General features: G+C 49.1%; 1 protein-coding gene across 10 annotated transcripts in view; it reads right to left on the reverse strand.

The window, feature by feature from the left end:
* The window catches only part of LOC147345432 (MHC class II transactivator-like), a 59,480-nt gene that overhangs the window by 14,648 nt on the left and 30,278 nt on the right, over nucleotides 1–14,554 (reverse strand). For 5 of the 10 annotated variants that reach the window (XM_086375753.1, XM_086375755.1, XM_086375756.1 and 2 more), the window contains exons 2-10: nucleotides 11,745–11,891; nucleotides 11,410–11,505; nucleotides 7,979–8,041; nucleotides 7,233–7,313; nucleotides 4,442–4,486; nucleotides 3,185–3,325; nucleotides 2,221–2,364; nucleotides 1,161–1,325; nucleotides 582–650 (exon numbers count right to left, since the gene is read on the reverse strand). In XM_086375753.1, coding sequence (XP_086231879.1) covers nucleotides 582–650; nucleotides 1,161–1,325; nucleotides 2,221–2,364; nucleotides 3,185–3,325; nucleotides 4,442–4,486; nucleotides 7,233–7,313; nucleotides 7,979–8,041; nucleotides 11,410–11,505; nucleotides 11,745–11,891 — 951 coding nt within the window. Of the gene's footprint in view, nucleotides 1–581; nucleotides 651–1,160; nucleotides 1,326–2,220; nucleotides 2,365–3,184; nucleotides 3,326–4,441; nucleotides 4,487–7,232; nucleotides 7,314–7,978; nucleotides 8,042–10,270; nucleotides 10,356–11,409; nucleotides 11,506–11,744; nucleotides 11,892–14,554 lie in introns of all 10 variants that reach the window. The other 5 variants (XM_086375762.1, XM_086375761.1, XM_086375763.1 and 2 more) reach the window with 2 other exon arrangements.

Here is a 14,554-nt window from a genome sequence, read left to right on the forward strand (position 1 = left end):
GTTGTCACATAACATTGAGCAAGACCCTGTTCCAGACAGCAGGACCTTGTTGCTAACATTCTTCTATTTGCTCACCATAGGGAGGCCATGGTGGGAGGAGTGTTAAGAGCTAAGATAGTAGACTCCACGAATCTGGTTCAACTTTTTACTGTTCTCTTGAGCATGTGAGGTACCCCCTATGCTTCAGTTTCCTCACCTGTAAAACCGGGGTCATACTGGGGTCGTTGGCGACTTGACTACATACATCTCATGTGCCTGTAAGTGTGTCTGGGACAGAGTCCGACTCAGCCGTCTGGCTGTTCTGTAAGTTGCCCTTTCCTTTCTACCCTCTCACACTCATCACCCACTCTTGCCTTCATCCACTCTCTGTCACCCACCCTTCCCTCCTGCATTCTCCCAGCTTTGCAAACAAGAAAATGCTGACACATAGCATGGGCTCACAGGGGACAGGTCCTCAGTAAACCTTTCTCTAAGTGCAGGTGTAACTGGTGGAACGAATGATGGGATAATGGTGGGACCAAATGAGCACCTGAATGAATGAATGAATGAGCCAACAAGTAAGGGACCCTGCTACCACTCACCAGGCCACTTGGGAAGTTTGCTGGAGGCCCCGCCAGCTGCTGGGCATTTGGTGGGGGACATCTCATCCTCTGGAGGGGAAGAAGCTGGTGTTAGAGTTAGGGTGAGAGGCACCCCGGGGACCTCCCTCCCTCTGGGTCATCAGTCCCTTGAGTATGCCAAGGGCAGAGCTGACATGGGCTGAGTGTCCCCAGGTGGTGACCTGAGGCTGTATCCTACTCAAAGATGTCTTTCTTTGGCCGGCTGTACTTTTAAAATTTTCACCAGTGTTTCAGAAATCACAATATGTATGCTAAAATCAAGATCTCCAGGTTCTGCCAGCAATTCAGATCAGGCTGCACTGGGCCTGTTTTCCTGCCATGTAACAAGCTGCTGAGATTTGACATGGATTCTCCTGCTGTTCCCCTCGCCCACCCTCCCTTGCACCCACCTCCCAGGACACCCTGTCCTGTTTTGTACAAACACAACTTGCCAGTCCCTGCAGGCAGTTCTGTGGGTGGATCTTGTTGTCTGAGGCAACTCCTTCCCCAGAACCTTTAGTTCTGTTTCCGGTAACTCTCAGAGGTCCAGCTGATTCTTACCTGTCAGGCCTGCACGGGAGGTGAGGGCCGGTTCGGGCATGCTGGGGAGGTCAGCGGCAGACGGGGCAAAGGGGCTGGCAGAGCCAGGCCGGTCTGGGGACTTGGGAAGGCTCTGGACAGCAGGCCCGCTGGATGGGGGTGTTTGGCTGGCCGGGGGCATCTCACCTACAGGAGAGGGGAAAGGAGTATAGGATCAGCTAGGAAGGGTCACCCCTGCTGGGGGGCTGGGGAAAGGGGACGGAAACTTCCCAAGGAAGTCATTTCGGGATGGAGTTGAGGAAAGAACTCTGGAATTACAGCTAGCTCCTAGAGCCTTGGTTTTCCCATCTGTGAAATGGAAACAATCATCTCATAGGGAGCTTAAGGGCAAATGCTACTAGGCACCTTCCCCACTATGTGGTCAGAGCTCGTTTTCCTCGATATCTCTTGCTTCTGGAGCACCAGTTCATTATACAAAAACTGGCGAGCAACTTTCAGAGGAAGTTCTTGAATCGAACAGAAGCATCTCCTACGTGCATTCTCTCTCCCTGAGAGCCCAACGCATCCCTTCGCTTGGACAATCTACAACCCTTCAATGGGGCAGGTCAGCAGGGACCACTTTGCTGACCTGGAAACAAGGCAGTTCAGAGAAAGCTGTACAAGCATGCATACCCACAACGGCATACTAAAAAAGTGAGCGAGAGACTCAGGAACTCTTGTGAGTATCTCTTATTGTTGTTTGGCTTGTTAATTAGCATGCAATGATGTCGTGACTTTAAAATATAATAAAGTTGTTTTTTTTTTTTAAAGAAGGCTTAGTGGGGGAAAGTGACCCAAAAAAGGCCACTTAGCCATTTGGTGGGTGGTGGGTCCACTCGGACCATGTTGGGGAGCTCTGCTCCTCTGCTTTGATTTTTGGGAAATGGGGACAGAGAAGGGTGTTCTGGGGAAGGAAGATCATGAGAAGGTGCTAGGCTATACCTGTCAAATACCTGGGTGGGAGTGGGGGAGGGGGGCATGGGATACAGGAGCAGTCAGGTCACAGGCAGAGGAGGTGAGGAGCCCAGGTTCACACACTCACTTTGGTAGATGAGTATACTGGAGACCCCCGTCCCAGTCCCTGAGATCGGCCAGAGCCCCTGGGGCAGAGTGGGGAGAGTGCGGATAATCTGAATGGGTCCCGCGGGAAGACTCAGGCAGCTCAACAAGGAACTGGATGGAGGCGCTACAAGAGACAGAGAAGGTGATTTTGGATTCTCCATTAAAATCTTAAAAAAATATATATATACATATTTCAATTATCTAGAAAAATTATTATTATTATTGGCAGCACCGCACACAGCATGTGGGATCTTAGTTCCCAGATCCCTGGTCCAGGGATCAGCCCCGCCCCCCTGCATTGGAAGTGCAGAGTCTTAACCACTGGACCATCAGGGAAGTCCCTTCATTAACATCTGAGTTAATATCTAGTGGAAAAAAAAGTGAAAGTGTTAGTTGCTCAGTCATGACTCTTTGTGACCCCATGGACTATAGCCCGCCAGGCTCCTCTGTCCATGGAATTCTCCAGGCAAGAATCCTGGAGTGGGTTGCCATTCCCTCCCTGGCGAACCCGGGTCTCCTACATTGCAGGCAGATTCTTTACCGTCTGAGTCACCAGGGAAGCCCCAGTGAATATCTGACTCCCTTATAAAGGGCTCAGGTCTACGAGACAGCTGCAGCTGTGTTGGCCTGTCCTTGGTGGTATTGCTGGCACCCAGCAGAGCAGCTGTCACAGAGAGGGTGCTCAGCTGATAACTGATGAAAGCACAGGGCTGGTGGGTGAATTCCCGGATTGGAGGGGATTCCCAGCTGTATCTCCCAGGGATGCATTTCCTCCCAGGCATATTCTCCAGCACAGAGTGGATGGGGACCCGAGGACCAGATTGGCTGAGGCAGACGTGGAGGAGACACTGGCAAAGGGAGGAATTCCATTCCTGCTGCCATAGCCACTCCTGGGGCACCTCCAGGGGACGGGGAAGCCCACCCTCTTGGAGCCCCTAACATACCTGCGTCCTTCAGCCGGGTCTGGCTGGATGCTGGCTCCGTGTTGAACAGAGCAGGAGGTGGCGGGCAGGGCTGAACCAAGGAGTCGCTCACTGGCCCCACCAGGAAAGTGCCAGTCACCACGGGCATGGTGAGGGGCTCGGCTGTGAGGAAGGGGGGCGTGTTAGAGGCTGGGTGAGATCTGGGCGGGGGGTGGTGTCCGGAGGGGCCTTCTTGGGGGTGGAGGAGGGCAGGGTGGATCTCTCTGCTGGCAGTGGAAGGAAACACCTGTCCTCAGGCCTGGGTGAAGCTGGTTTCATTTCAGCAACTTCTCTGTGCTAGGCAGTCCCCAGCCCCAGCCTCCTCTTTATGGCTGGGTCCTGAGTGCTTCCTACCATGGAAACCTAGGGATGGGCAGACCTGTTAGCCCAGGCCCCTGTCACCCTCTCTACAGCCAGTCACTGAGCCCCCAGGGACCCTAAGAGACCCCAACACTGCCCATCAGTCTGAGGCAGAAATTTATCTCCTTTGTTTAATTGCGAGTCCTTGGAGGGTGGACACTTGCCTCCCTCCATCAGACTGGAAGCTCTGTGAAGACAGAGACTATTTCTCCATCATCTTCATGGGCAGGATCCCTGACTTCTCCATCACATTAGAGTTTGCTGAGGGCAGAGACCAGGCTTCCTCCATCAGACTTGGAGGCTTTCATTCCTCAATCTGTTTCCCACAGAGAGGCTGGTTTCCCCAGCTTTGCTAAAACAACCAAGTGAGAGGGGAGGGGAAGTGGGGGGAGAGGAAGGGGAGGGGAGAGGAAGGGAGTGGAGGGGAGGAAGCATCTGGTGGGTGGCGGGGCTGGGGAATGGTGAGCGTGGAGGAAGAGGCTCACTGAGGCATGGGGCCTGTAAGGAGGGCGGGAGGGCACAGGGTAACCAGCCGATCCGAGGTGACAATACTCTTCAAGGAGACATGTGACCTGCAGGCGCAGTGGCACTAGGTGGTGGGGGAGGGGGGTGGGGGGGGTCTCAGCTCTGACTCGGAGTTAAGAGGAGGGAGGCATCATTGGCGGGGCTTCATAGCAGGAGCGGAATCTCCCAGCAGTCCTTGAATTTCAAAGCAATGGGCTATGGAATCATGACCTCGGTTTGAATCCCAGCCTCGCCTCTCACTTGCTGTGTGATCTCGGACAAGTGGCTTCGCCTCTCTGAACCCCGACTTTCAAATGCCAGTTTCCGTGTGAACCTGAAGGGGCCCCTGCTTTCCTGCCCACCTGCCCTGCTCACCTAGCTTCCGGTGCTTCAGATCCACAGGCAGCTCCTCTGGGAAGGCTGCAGAGAGAACCCCACGATCATCAGCCCCAGGGCAGGGGTGTTCCAAGGCCAGAGGGGCTCTGGACCTCAGCAGGCCTTGCCTTAAGTGACTGGGAAGTGGCCTTGGGGTCCCTTTCCCTCCCCTGCCCCCAACCATTTCTGCCCCGACTCATCTGCTTGAGCCGGAACCCCATCATGAAGCACCCGGGTCAATGAAGCACAGGGAGAGGCAGAACCACAGAGGGGACACAGAGGAGGTTTGTTTTGTTCTGTTTTTAAACTTTTTTGGCAGCACTGCAAGGCCTGTGGGATCTTAGTTCCCTGAGCAGGGATTGAATCCTCACCTTCTGCAACGGAATCACGGAATTCCTAAGAGAAGTTTGAGTTAAAAAAATAACAACAATAATAATAAAAATAAAAAACAACCTGCCTTTGGAGCCTTCCTAGCTGTGTATATCTGCAACACAGCATCTCTGAGCCTTTGACCTCTCATCTCTAAAATGGGGGCAGTGATTCCCACTTTGCAGGAGTGCATTGGAAATCAGTGAGTGAGAATTAAGCATGTAACACATGAGAGAAAACCCCTATGTGTCCCTTAGCAAGAGGCTGATGAAGCAAATTATAGTTCATCCCCCAGTGAAATACCCTAAAAATAATGAAGACACTGAAGGATGTACGGGGTGGTACTGGCGTCTGCAGTCTACCTTGAAATGCTCCAAAAGTAACGTGGATGGATGGGTGGATGAATAGAGGGATGGCTAGGGATGTGTCAAACCCGATACAGCCAAACACTGATGGTAGGATGTAAGTGTGGGTACTCCGTTGCTTGTAGCACAACCCTGTCACCTTTACTGCATGTTGAAGTTTTCCATAATAAAATATTAGGGGAAATGCTTATGAAATGAAAAAAAAGAAAGAAGGAGGGAAGGAGAAAAAGAGAAAGGAAGAGATAAAGGATGGGAGGGAGCAAGGAAGAAAAAGAAAGAAGAAAGGAAGGGACATTCCCTGAAGGCAGGACCATGCGCTTCCCAACAGTGCTACAGAAATAACCTCCCAGACACATTACATGAAGAAAGAGTGGAGGTGGTCATTTGCATGAAAAAATATTTTTTAAGAGGTGACTTTTAGACAAAGAGAATATTTCTTTTTTTTTTAAATCTTTGGGTCACACTGCGTGGCATGTGGGATCTGAGTTGCCTGACTAGGGATCGAGCCCATGTCCCTGCGCTGGCAGTGTGGAGTCTTAACCACTGGGCCACCAGAAAAGTGCCTGAATAGAATATTTCTAACAACACCAAAAGGGAACTGGCAACACAGGTTGTCCTCAGAGAGGGAGAATGAGGGACTGGGGGAAAAGGGTGGGAGGGAGATTTTTTTCCCCACTGAATATTCTTTGCACATTTTGAATTTGTATGTCATGAACCTGTTTACCTGTTCAGATTCAATAAATAGGTTCAGGGCTTATACATGGTCTGGCACATAGTAAGCACTTGATCAACTGTTACGCCCATTTTATGGAAATTTTCATTCAATGGATAGTTATTGAGGTGCTCCTGCATGCCAGCCACATGCTGGGGATGAAGTGATAAGAAGGACTAGGTCCTCATGGTGGGGGAACTAAGCAAAGGCAATAAATAAAATAAATCCAGATTGTGACAATGGAGACAGAGAGACACAAACAAGGTGAAAATAGGTGAGGTAAGTTATATGGAAAGCGTAGTCAAGGAAGGCTTTCAGGAGGAGGTGACATGTTGGCCAAGGCCTGAGAGATTCCCAAGCCCATAACGGGAAGAAGTTGGGGGCGGGGGTAGGTACATCTCAGAGAGAGAGAGAACAGCACGTGCAAAGGCCCTGGGGCTGGAAAGGATACATGGGTCACAGGAATGGAAAGAAGGCAGAGTGACTGGAACCTGGAGACTCACAGTGCGTTTGGAGAGATGGGAAGCACCAGGTCATGCAGGCCTTGGGGTGTGTATTTTATAGCCACTGGGGGGTCAGCGTGCATGTGTGTCAGTCGCTTCAGTCGTGTTCGACTCTTTGCGAACACATGGACTGCAGCCTGCCAGGCTTCTCAGTCCATGGGATTCTCCAAGCAAGTATTACTGGAGTGGGTTGCCATTTCCTCCTCCAGGGGATCTTCCCGATCCAGGGATTCAACCAAAGGAGTCTCTGGCACGGTAGGTGGATTCTTTACCGATGAGCCATTGGGGAAACCCAGAAGGTCAGCAGGGCAGCAATATGATCTGATTTGTATTTAAAAGCCCACATTAGCTGCCAGGTGAGGGCAGATTAAGGAGCAGGGAGACTGACAAGAGGCTCAGAGAGATGCAGGTACTTGCCCAAGTTCACATGGACTATAAATAACAGATCCAGGACTCAAACCCAGATCTTGCTGGGGAAAAACTGTGCTTGAAGAGCTCTTCCTTAAACAGGGGGTGACAACTAAGGATGAAAGAGAAGCCAGAGCCCAGAGGTCCATTTGGACCCCAAAATAGCCAGGGGCAGAGACCCAGCAGGAGAGGGGCCAGTTGATCCTGGGCAATCAGCTTCCTGTCTGCATCACTAGGGAGCAGGGGTGAGGGGAGAGATGGGAGGACTCCCAAGCCCAGGCCGAGCAGACAGGACTCAAGGAGGGAAGCAACTGGGAGCCATCCCAGGTTTTAGAGCTAAGGCAGGGCCAGCAGTCAAGCAAGGCTGGGTCAGATCAGGGAGTGGGGAAAGCGAGGGGGTGTTGGGGGGGGGGACGGGGCGGGGGCTCACTCACGTCTCTTCTGACTTTTCTGCCCTGCCTCCTCCAGCACCTCCACGCTCTCGCTGATCATTTCTTCCAATCCTATGTGCTCGACTTTGGGGAAAAACCAAAGACACCAACACACAGTCAGTGGACGTCCAAGGTGAGGCCCCACTGACACTCCGTTGGGAGGGAATGTGATCACTCATTGAGGGCGGTCCTCGGGTATTACAGTGCTCCCCCAGGAACAAGGAAGGAAATGCAGGCTGAGCCAAGAACTGCCCGCCCCCGCCCACCAAGGGACAGTTAGGGAGTTTGAGATCACATGTACACACTGCTGTATTTAAAATGGATAACCAACAAGAACCTACTGTATAGCACACGGAACTTTGCTCAATGTTATGTGGCAGCTTGGATGGGAGGGAGCTATGGGGGAGAATGGATGTATGGCTGAGTCCCTTCACTGTCCACCTGAAACTATCACAACATTGTTAATCAGCTGTACTCTAATATAAAAAGTGAAAGTGAAAGTCACTCAGTTGCATCCGACTCTTAGCGACCCCATGGACTGTATGTAGCCCACCGGGCTCCTCTGTCCAAGGAATTCTCTGGGCAAGAATACTGGAGTGGGTAGCCATTCCCTTCTCCAGGGGATCTTCCCAACCCAGGGATCAAACCTAGGTCTTCTGCATCATAGGCAGATTCTTTACTGGCTGAGCCAGCAGGGAAACTAATATAAAATAAAAAGTTAAAAATAAAACAAGAACTGGTCAACTTACTGAAAATGTCTTTGCTCAGGCCCTCCAGCTGGGTGTCCTGGAAGACGTACTGGTCCAATTCCGCTGCCCAGACAAGAAAAAGCATCGTCAATCAACAATTTCTCACCAAATGCTTACTGTACGCCTGGCATTGGACTGGGTATCAGGGAACTGTGACCCTTCAGACTCGGCACACGCTGGGGTTCAATAAATGTGTGCTGAACGAATGATGAAATCAGTGAAGGAAGACTGAAGCTTAATGGGCTCTTAATCTAATTAAAGGCATGATATATATCCATGCAAACTTTTCTACTGCTATAAAGCAGTACATCGCAACATAGCAGAGTTGTCTTGAAAGTGAAGTGAAAGTCACTCAGTCATGTCTGACTCTTTGGAACCTCATGGACTGTACAGATTCTTTACCAGCTGAGCCACCAGGGAAGCCCAGAGTTGTCTGGGGTTTGAGTTTAAATTCCAGCTCTACTCCCTCACCCCACTAGCTGTACAATCTTGGGTCTACTTAACCTCTCTGGGCCCCTGTTTCCTCATCTGTGTAATGAGAATAAATAGTACCTACAACCCAGGGATGGATGGTGAGGATTGGAGGCTCTGCATTTAAAGCAATCAACACAGTAGCCAGGACACAGTGAATACTCAATAAAGTGAAAGTGTTAGTGGTTCAGTCATGTGTGGTTCTTTGCAACCCCAAGTGCTATAGCCTGCTGGGCTCCTCTGTTCATGGAATTCTCCAGGCAAGAATCCTGGAGTGAGTAGCCATCCCTTTCTGGTTAATTACATGAAGTGCAGCATGTCTTATGGCCAAGGGAAAGATAGCTATCATAGTAAGAGGTAAGATGAGGGTGTATTTTGGGTTGGGGTAGTCAGGGAGGGCTTCCCAGAGGCAGGGATCCTAGAGCCAGACCTTGAAAGATGGGGGGGGCAGAGTCTGAGAGATGAAAGTGGAGGGCTTCCTGGGTAGTGGGGACAGAGTGGGGAAAAGATGGCTAGGAAACTCTTGAAACAGATGTCTTCAGTAAAAGTTTCGTGTTGGGGAAAGTTCAGACTTCATTTTACAGGCAATTGGGCTTCCCTGGTGACTCAGACAGTAAAGAATCTGCCTACAATGTGGGAGACCTGGGTTTGACCCCTGGGTTGAGAAGGTCCCCTGGAGAAGGGAATGGCAATTCACTCTAGTATTCTTGCCTGGAGAATTCCATGGACAGAGGAGCCTGGCAGCCTACGGGCCATGGGGTCGCAAAGAGTTGGATACAACTGAGCAACTGATACTTTCACTTTACAGGCAATAGGGAGCCATAAAAGGCTTCTGAGTAGGGCATGATGGTGGTGATGATGACAATGAATATGATAATGAGGATGGTGTTGATGGTCGTGGCTGGGTGGTACCTAACACTTACTGAATGCTTATTGCAATCCTGCTCTAAATACGTTCCACACAGAAACTTATTCAAGTCTCACAGTCATCCCACAAGGCAGGCAAGATTATTATTCCCATTTTATACACGTGGAAGCCACTGTAATACTTCGGGATGTCTCAGACGACTGAAGGCCCAGGAGCACAGATTTGAGGAGGAAGCTGCCTTCTCCACTTGCTCTCACTTCCTGTGTAGATGCCCCTAAGGGGGAAATGAATCCTAAGAGATTTGGGAAAAAGCCCAAATCATTCATTACTGCCTCCAGCTCTGAGGGAATGTGAATACTCTCAGGCCTAAGCATTTCTGCTTCCTCTGTAGGAAAGGAAGAAGGTGGGCTCTCAGTTCTATAATTTTTGAGTCACACACAGTTTCTGCTCCTCTCTGTTTTCTGCCTGAGAAATCCCGTGGACAGAGGAGCCTGGCAAGCTACATGCAGTGATGGGGTCGCAAAGAGTTGGATATGACTTAGCAGGTGAGCATGCACAGGTGCTTGCAGGCACGATGCTGAGTTAACTGTGCGCTGGGGAGGGACTAGCCATGTGCATGCCAGACCTCTTAAGTGATGCGATTCTTGGGATACCAGGAAAAGGGCCACTAAGAACATCTGTACAGGTTGTACACTGTGCAAGTGTGCCCAGCTGAGAGGGCAAATGGGCGCAGGTATCCAGCCTGAACTTTGATAGCTAAGTTGTTACTCTTTTTTTTTTCCCTTCCTTATTTTGACTTTTTCTTTGTTTTTAAAATGTATTTATTTTTCATTGAAGGATAATTGCTTTTCTGCCATACATCAACATGAGTCAACCACAGGTATACAAAAGGCCTCTCTCTTCCATCTCACACCCCATCCCACCCCTCTAGGTTGTCACAAAGAAGTTGTTACCTCCTAGTAGGGGCTGCATCCTGAAAAGAAGAGGAGGCGTTGTTTTCCTAATCCAGCAAAGCCTGTGCATCAGACAGTGGTGAACCTGGGAAGGAGGGATCCTTTACCTCACTCCACCAGAAAAAAAAAAAGGAAACACCCCTCCCTAAAGAGTTCTGCCCTTGTCTGAAACCTGTAGGTCTTTTTAAAGCCGAAAAACAGTCTCTCAGCTTAAGCTTTAGCAAACCTCCCCACTCCAGATACTATCGTTCTTGTGGTTAAAAGTAAGGACTTTGAAATAAGAAAGACCTAAGCTAGACTTTCAGACCTGCCTGTTACTGTTGCTAATGCAGCCTTGAGTAGATGCTTTAATCTCTCTAAATCTTGATATCCTCATTTGTTAAATGAAGATACTGACAGTAGCTACTTCCTCTGTTTTGGGAAAGATTCAATGTGATAACACACATCGTGATTAGCAGGCTACAAATGCCCCTCCTCAATGGTAGTTACATTGGCTTCCATGTGTACAAAATGGGAATAATAATCACACCTGCCTTGTGGGATGACTATGAGAACTGAATAAGTTTCTATGTGTAGAATGTTTAGAACAGGAACTTACAAAGAGTAAGCATAAGTGTTAGGTACCACCAGACCACTACCATCAACACCATCATTACTATCATCACTCACTCAGAAGCCTTTTATGGCTCCCTATTGCCAGTAAATCAAGTCCTAATTTTCCTGGAGTCAAAACTTTCACTGCAGATGCCTATCTCAAGAGTTTCCTAACCACCCTTTCTCACTCTGCCTCCACTACCCAGGAAGCTATTACAAATACTAGAGTAATTTAGCTTAGGAGCTGGGGAGAAAGAGAGGGAGGGTATGATGTGGGCTTTGTGGGAAGGAAGGAAGGAAAAGCAGCAAATGGAAAAAGGTATAGAAACGGTGGCAGAAGATGGGTAAAGTTAAATTTATTTGCCTGGTGTTCATCTCCCCTTTTTCCCAATTCGCTATCCTTCTAACCCTCACTCCCCATCCTTCTTGCTCTGATTTCTGACAGAGGGCCTGTTGGCTCCTGGTGAATAGTTGACATTAACAAAAGAGAAAAAAGAATCTTTCCCCTTAATTGTCCTTTTTCTGGACTAAGAATGCTTTCTCACCGATATTGGCATAAGCTTCCCTGGTCTCTTCATCACCTTCCATGTCACACAACAGCCTGCTGAACTGTTCGCAGTTGATGGTGTCTGTGTCAGGCTCTGGGAGGAAAAGACACTTGGATAAAGCTGGAAAGATCTGGGAAGGAGGCTGCTGGGGAAGGAGGGAGAGGCATGGCGGGCTGGGAGAGGTCCCCACCAGGAGCTAGCCTGGCCTGCAGTTGGAGCTGTCCGTGGTGCTGAGTGGAGCTCCACGGCCAGCACGTCCCCTGGGTGGTATCTCCACTGCGGGCTGAGGGGTGCAGAGGGCCTTGAAAGGGGCCTGAGGGAGGGCAGCCCACCTGAGCAGAGCTCTATTTCTTCTTCTCCTGTCAGATCCATCCGGTCGTAGAGGTGGTAGAGCTGCAAAGGGTCAGCACTGCTGTTGAGAAGTTCTAAGTAACTGCCTTCTAGAGGCCCCAGCTCCATGGTTGGGCACTGTCCACTGCCTGGAAGGGAGACACAGCAGTCAGCTCATGGGGTGTTGGAAAGATGCAGAGAATTAACACCTCCCACAGTTCCCAACTGGCTCTCTTGTTGAAGGCGAGGGTTGGTGGGAGCCAAAGAAAGTGAACAGAGGTTTCTCATTCAGCACTACTTATGTGCTCAGGGCAAAGAATATGCCTGCGATGCAGGAGACATGGGTTCGATCCCTGGGTAGGGAAGATCCCCTAGAGAAGGGGATGGCTACCCACTCCAGTATTCTTGCCAGGAGAATTTCATGGACAGAGGAGACTGGCAGACTACAGTCCATGGGGTTGCAAAGAGTCAGACACAACTGAGTGACTAACACTTTCACGTGTGTTCAGGACATTGAGGAGGAGAAGCCCTACATCTTTCCTCTAAGAATCTTTGTCACAGTGGGAAGATGCCCGTGATACAGAAAAGGGAACCAAAGAAGTGTAGATTCAGGACATCTCATACCTGGGAGCCAGGGGACCTAAGTTCTGCTGTTAGCACTACCATGAATGATAACAGCTAAGATGCACAGAATACCTACTATGTGCCAGAAACACAGTCTAGCACATTTAATTCTCACATCAACAACCATATGAGGTAGGTACTATTACTAACCTCATTTTATACGTGAGTAAACTGAGACTCAGAGAGGTGAGGTGACCTATGTAAGGTAACCCAAGCCCAACCAGGAGTTAGTTCTAGGCAGTCTGACTCATGGACATGTATTTAGGTGTAAGGCTTTCCTGCCTTCGGTGACCTCAAGCAAGTCTGTGCTTCTCTCTATGCTTCAGTTTCCTAATATCTAAATTGAAGGCGTTGATGCACATTTTCTCTAATACCTTTCATTATTAATTGTTAGAAGACATATCAAATACCTTAGGTTCTACTTCATTTAATCTTCAAAACAGCCCTGGCTCTCAGTCCACACAAAAACTTGTATACGAGTGTCCATAGAAGCATGTTTCATAATAGCCAAAACATGGAAAAATTCAAATGACTATCAATGAATAAATGGATAAACAAAATGTAGTATATCCATACAATGCAATATTGTTGTTGCTGTTCAGTCACTCAGTCATGTCTGAGTCCTTGCAACCCCATGGATGACAGCACGCCAGGCTTCCCTGTCCTTCACCATCTCCCAGCATTTGCTCAAACTCATGTTCATTGAGTCAGTGATGCCATCCAACCATCTCATCCTCTGTCGCCCCCTTCTCCTCCTGCCCTCAATCTTCCCCAGCATCAGGCTCTTTTCCAATGGAATAGTATTCAGACATAAAAAGCAATAAAGTATGGATACATACTTCAACATGGATGAAATTTGAAAACATCATGATAAGTGAAAGAAGTCAGACACGAGGGCAAATTTTGTATGATTCCATTTACACAAAATGTACAGAACAGACAAATCTTTGGAGATAGAAAGCAAATTCATAGTTGGCTACATTTGGAGGAGACTTGAGGGGAGGGAAATGGGGAACAATTACTGGTGGTTATGAGGCTTTTTTGGGGGAAATGATGAAACGTTCTAAAGTTGATGGGGATGGCTGCGCAACTTTGTGAGTATACTAAAGTGGCCATTGACTTGTATACTTTAAATGGGTGAATTGTCTGAAATTTGAATTATATGCCAACAAAGCTGTTAAGAGCAAGAGTAGTGTGGGGGCTTCCCAGGTGGCACAGTGGTAAAGAATCTGACTGCCAGTGTAGGAGATGCAGGAGACACAGGTTTGATCCCTGGGTTGGGAAGATCATCTGGAGGAGGAAATGGCAACCCACTCCAGTATTCTTGCCTGAAAAACTCTATGGACAGAGGAGCCTGGTGGGCTACACTTTATGGGGTCACAAAAGTCAGACAGGACTGAGTGACTGAGCACAGCACAAAGCTGTTAAAATGAAACAAAACACTGGCTCTGGTAGGTAGGCTTTATGGTCTTCCCTTTGCAGATGAGTAACCTGAGGCTCAGAGGGGCTCAGCAGACCCCTGATGCACAGCTCTTGCTGGCTGGAGCCAGTGTGAAGCTCCATCAGTGTGGCTCCAATGGCCCTGCCTTCCCCCTAGTTTTGGTAGTCTATAATTCCATGATCTGTTCATTTCCCATTGCTGCTGCAACAATATGCCACAGGGCTATTGTAGCTTAAAGCAATGAGTCTTATTCCCTCACAGTTCTAGAGGCCAGAAGTCTAAATCAAGGTGTTGGCAGCCTTGGTTCTTCTGGAGGCTCTAGGGGCACACCCTTCCTTGCTTCTTCTAGCTTTGGGGATTGATGGCATTCCTTGACTTGTGACTTTGAGGCCACATCACTCCATTCTATGCCTAAGTGCTCACATCATCTCCTAATCTGCATTTGTCTTAAATGGACACTGATTTAGAGTCTACCCAGATAAACCAGGCTTCCCTGATAGCTCAGTTGGTAAAGAATCCACCTACAATGCGGGAGACCTGGGTTCAATCCCTGGGTTGGGAAGATCCCCTGGATTAGAGAAAGGCTACCCACTCCAGTATTCTGGCCTGGAGAATTCCATGAATATATTAAAGAGTACCTTTTGGAGAAGGGAATGGCAACCCACCCTGGTATTCTTGCCTGGAGAACTCCATGGACAGAGGAAAGCCTGGTAGGCTACAGTCTATGGAGTCGCAAAAAGTCAGACA

Source organism: Bos grunniens, chromosome 25 (genome assembly GCF_055505025.1).
Source record: "Bos grunniens cultivar Pamir isolate PY7600 chromosome 25, Bosgru_T2T1.0, whole genome shotgun sequence".
NCBI lineage: Eukaryota > Metazoa > Chordata > Mammalia > Artiodactyla > Bovidae > Bos > Bos grunniens.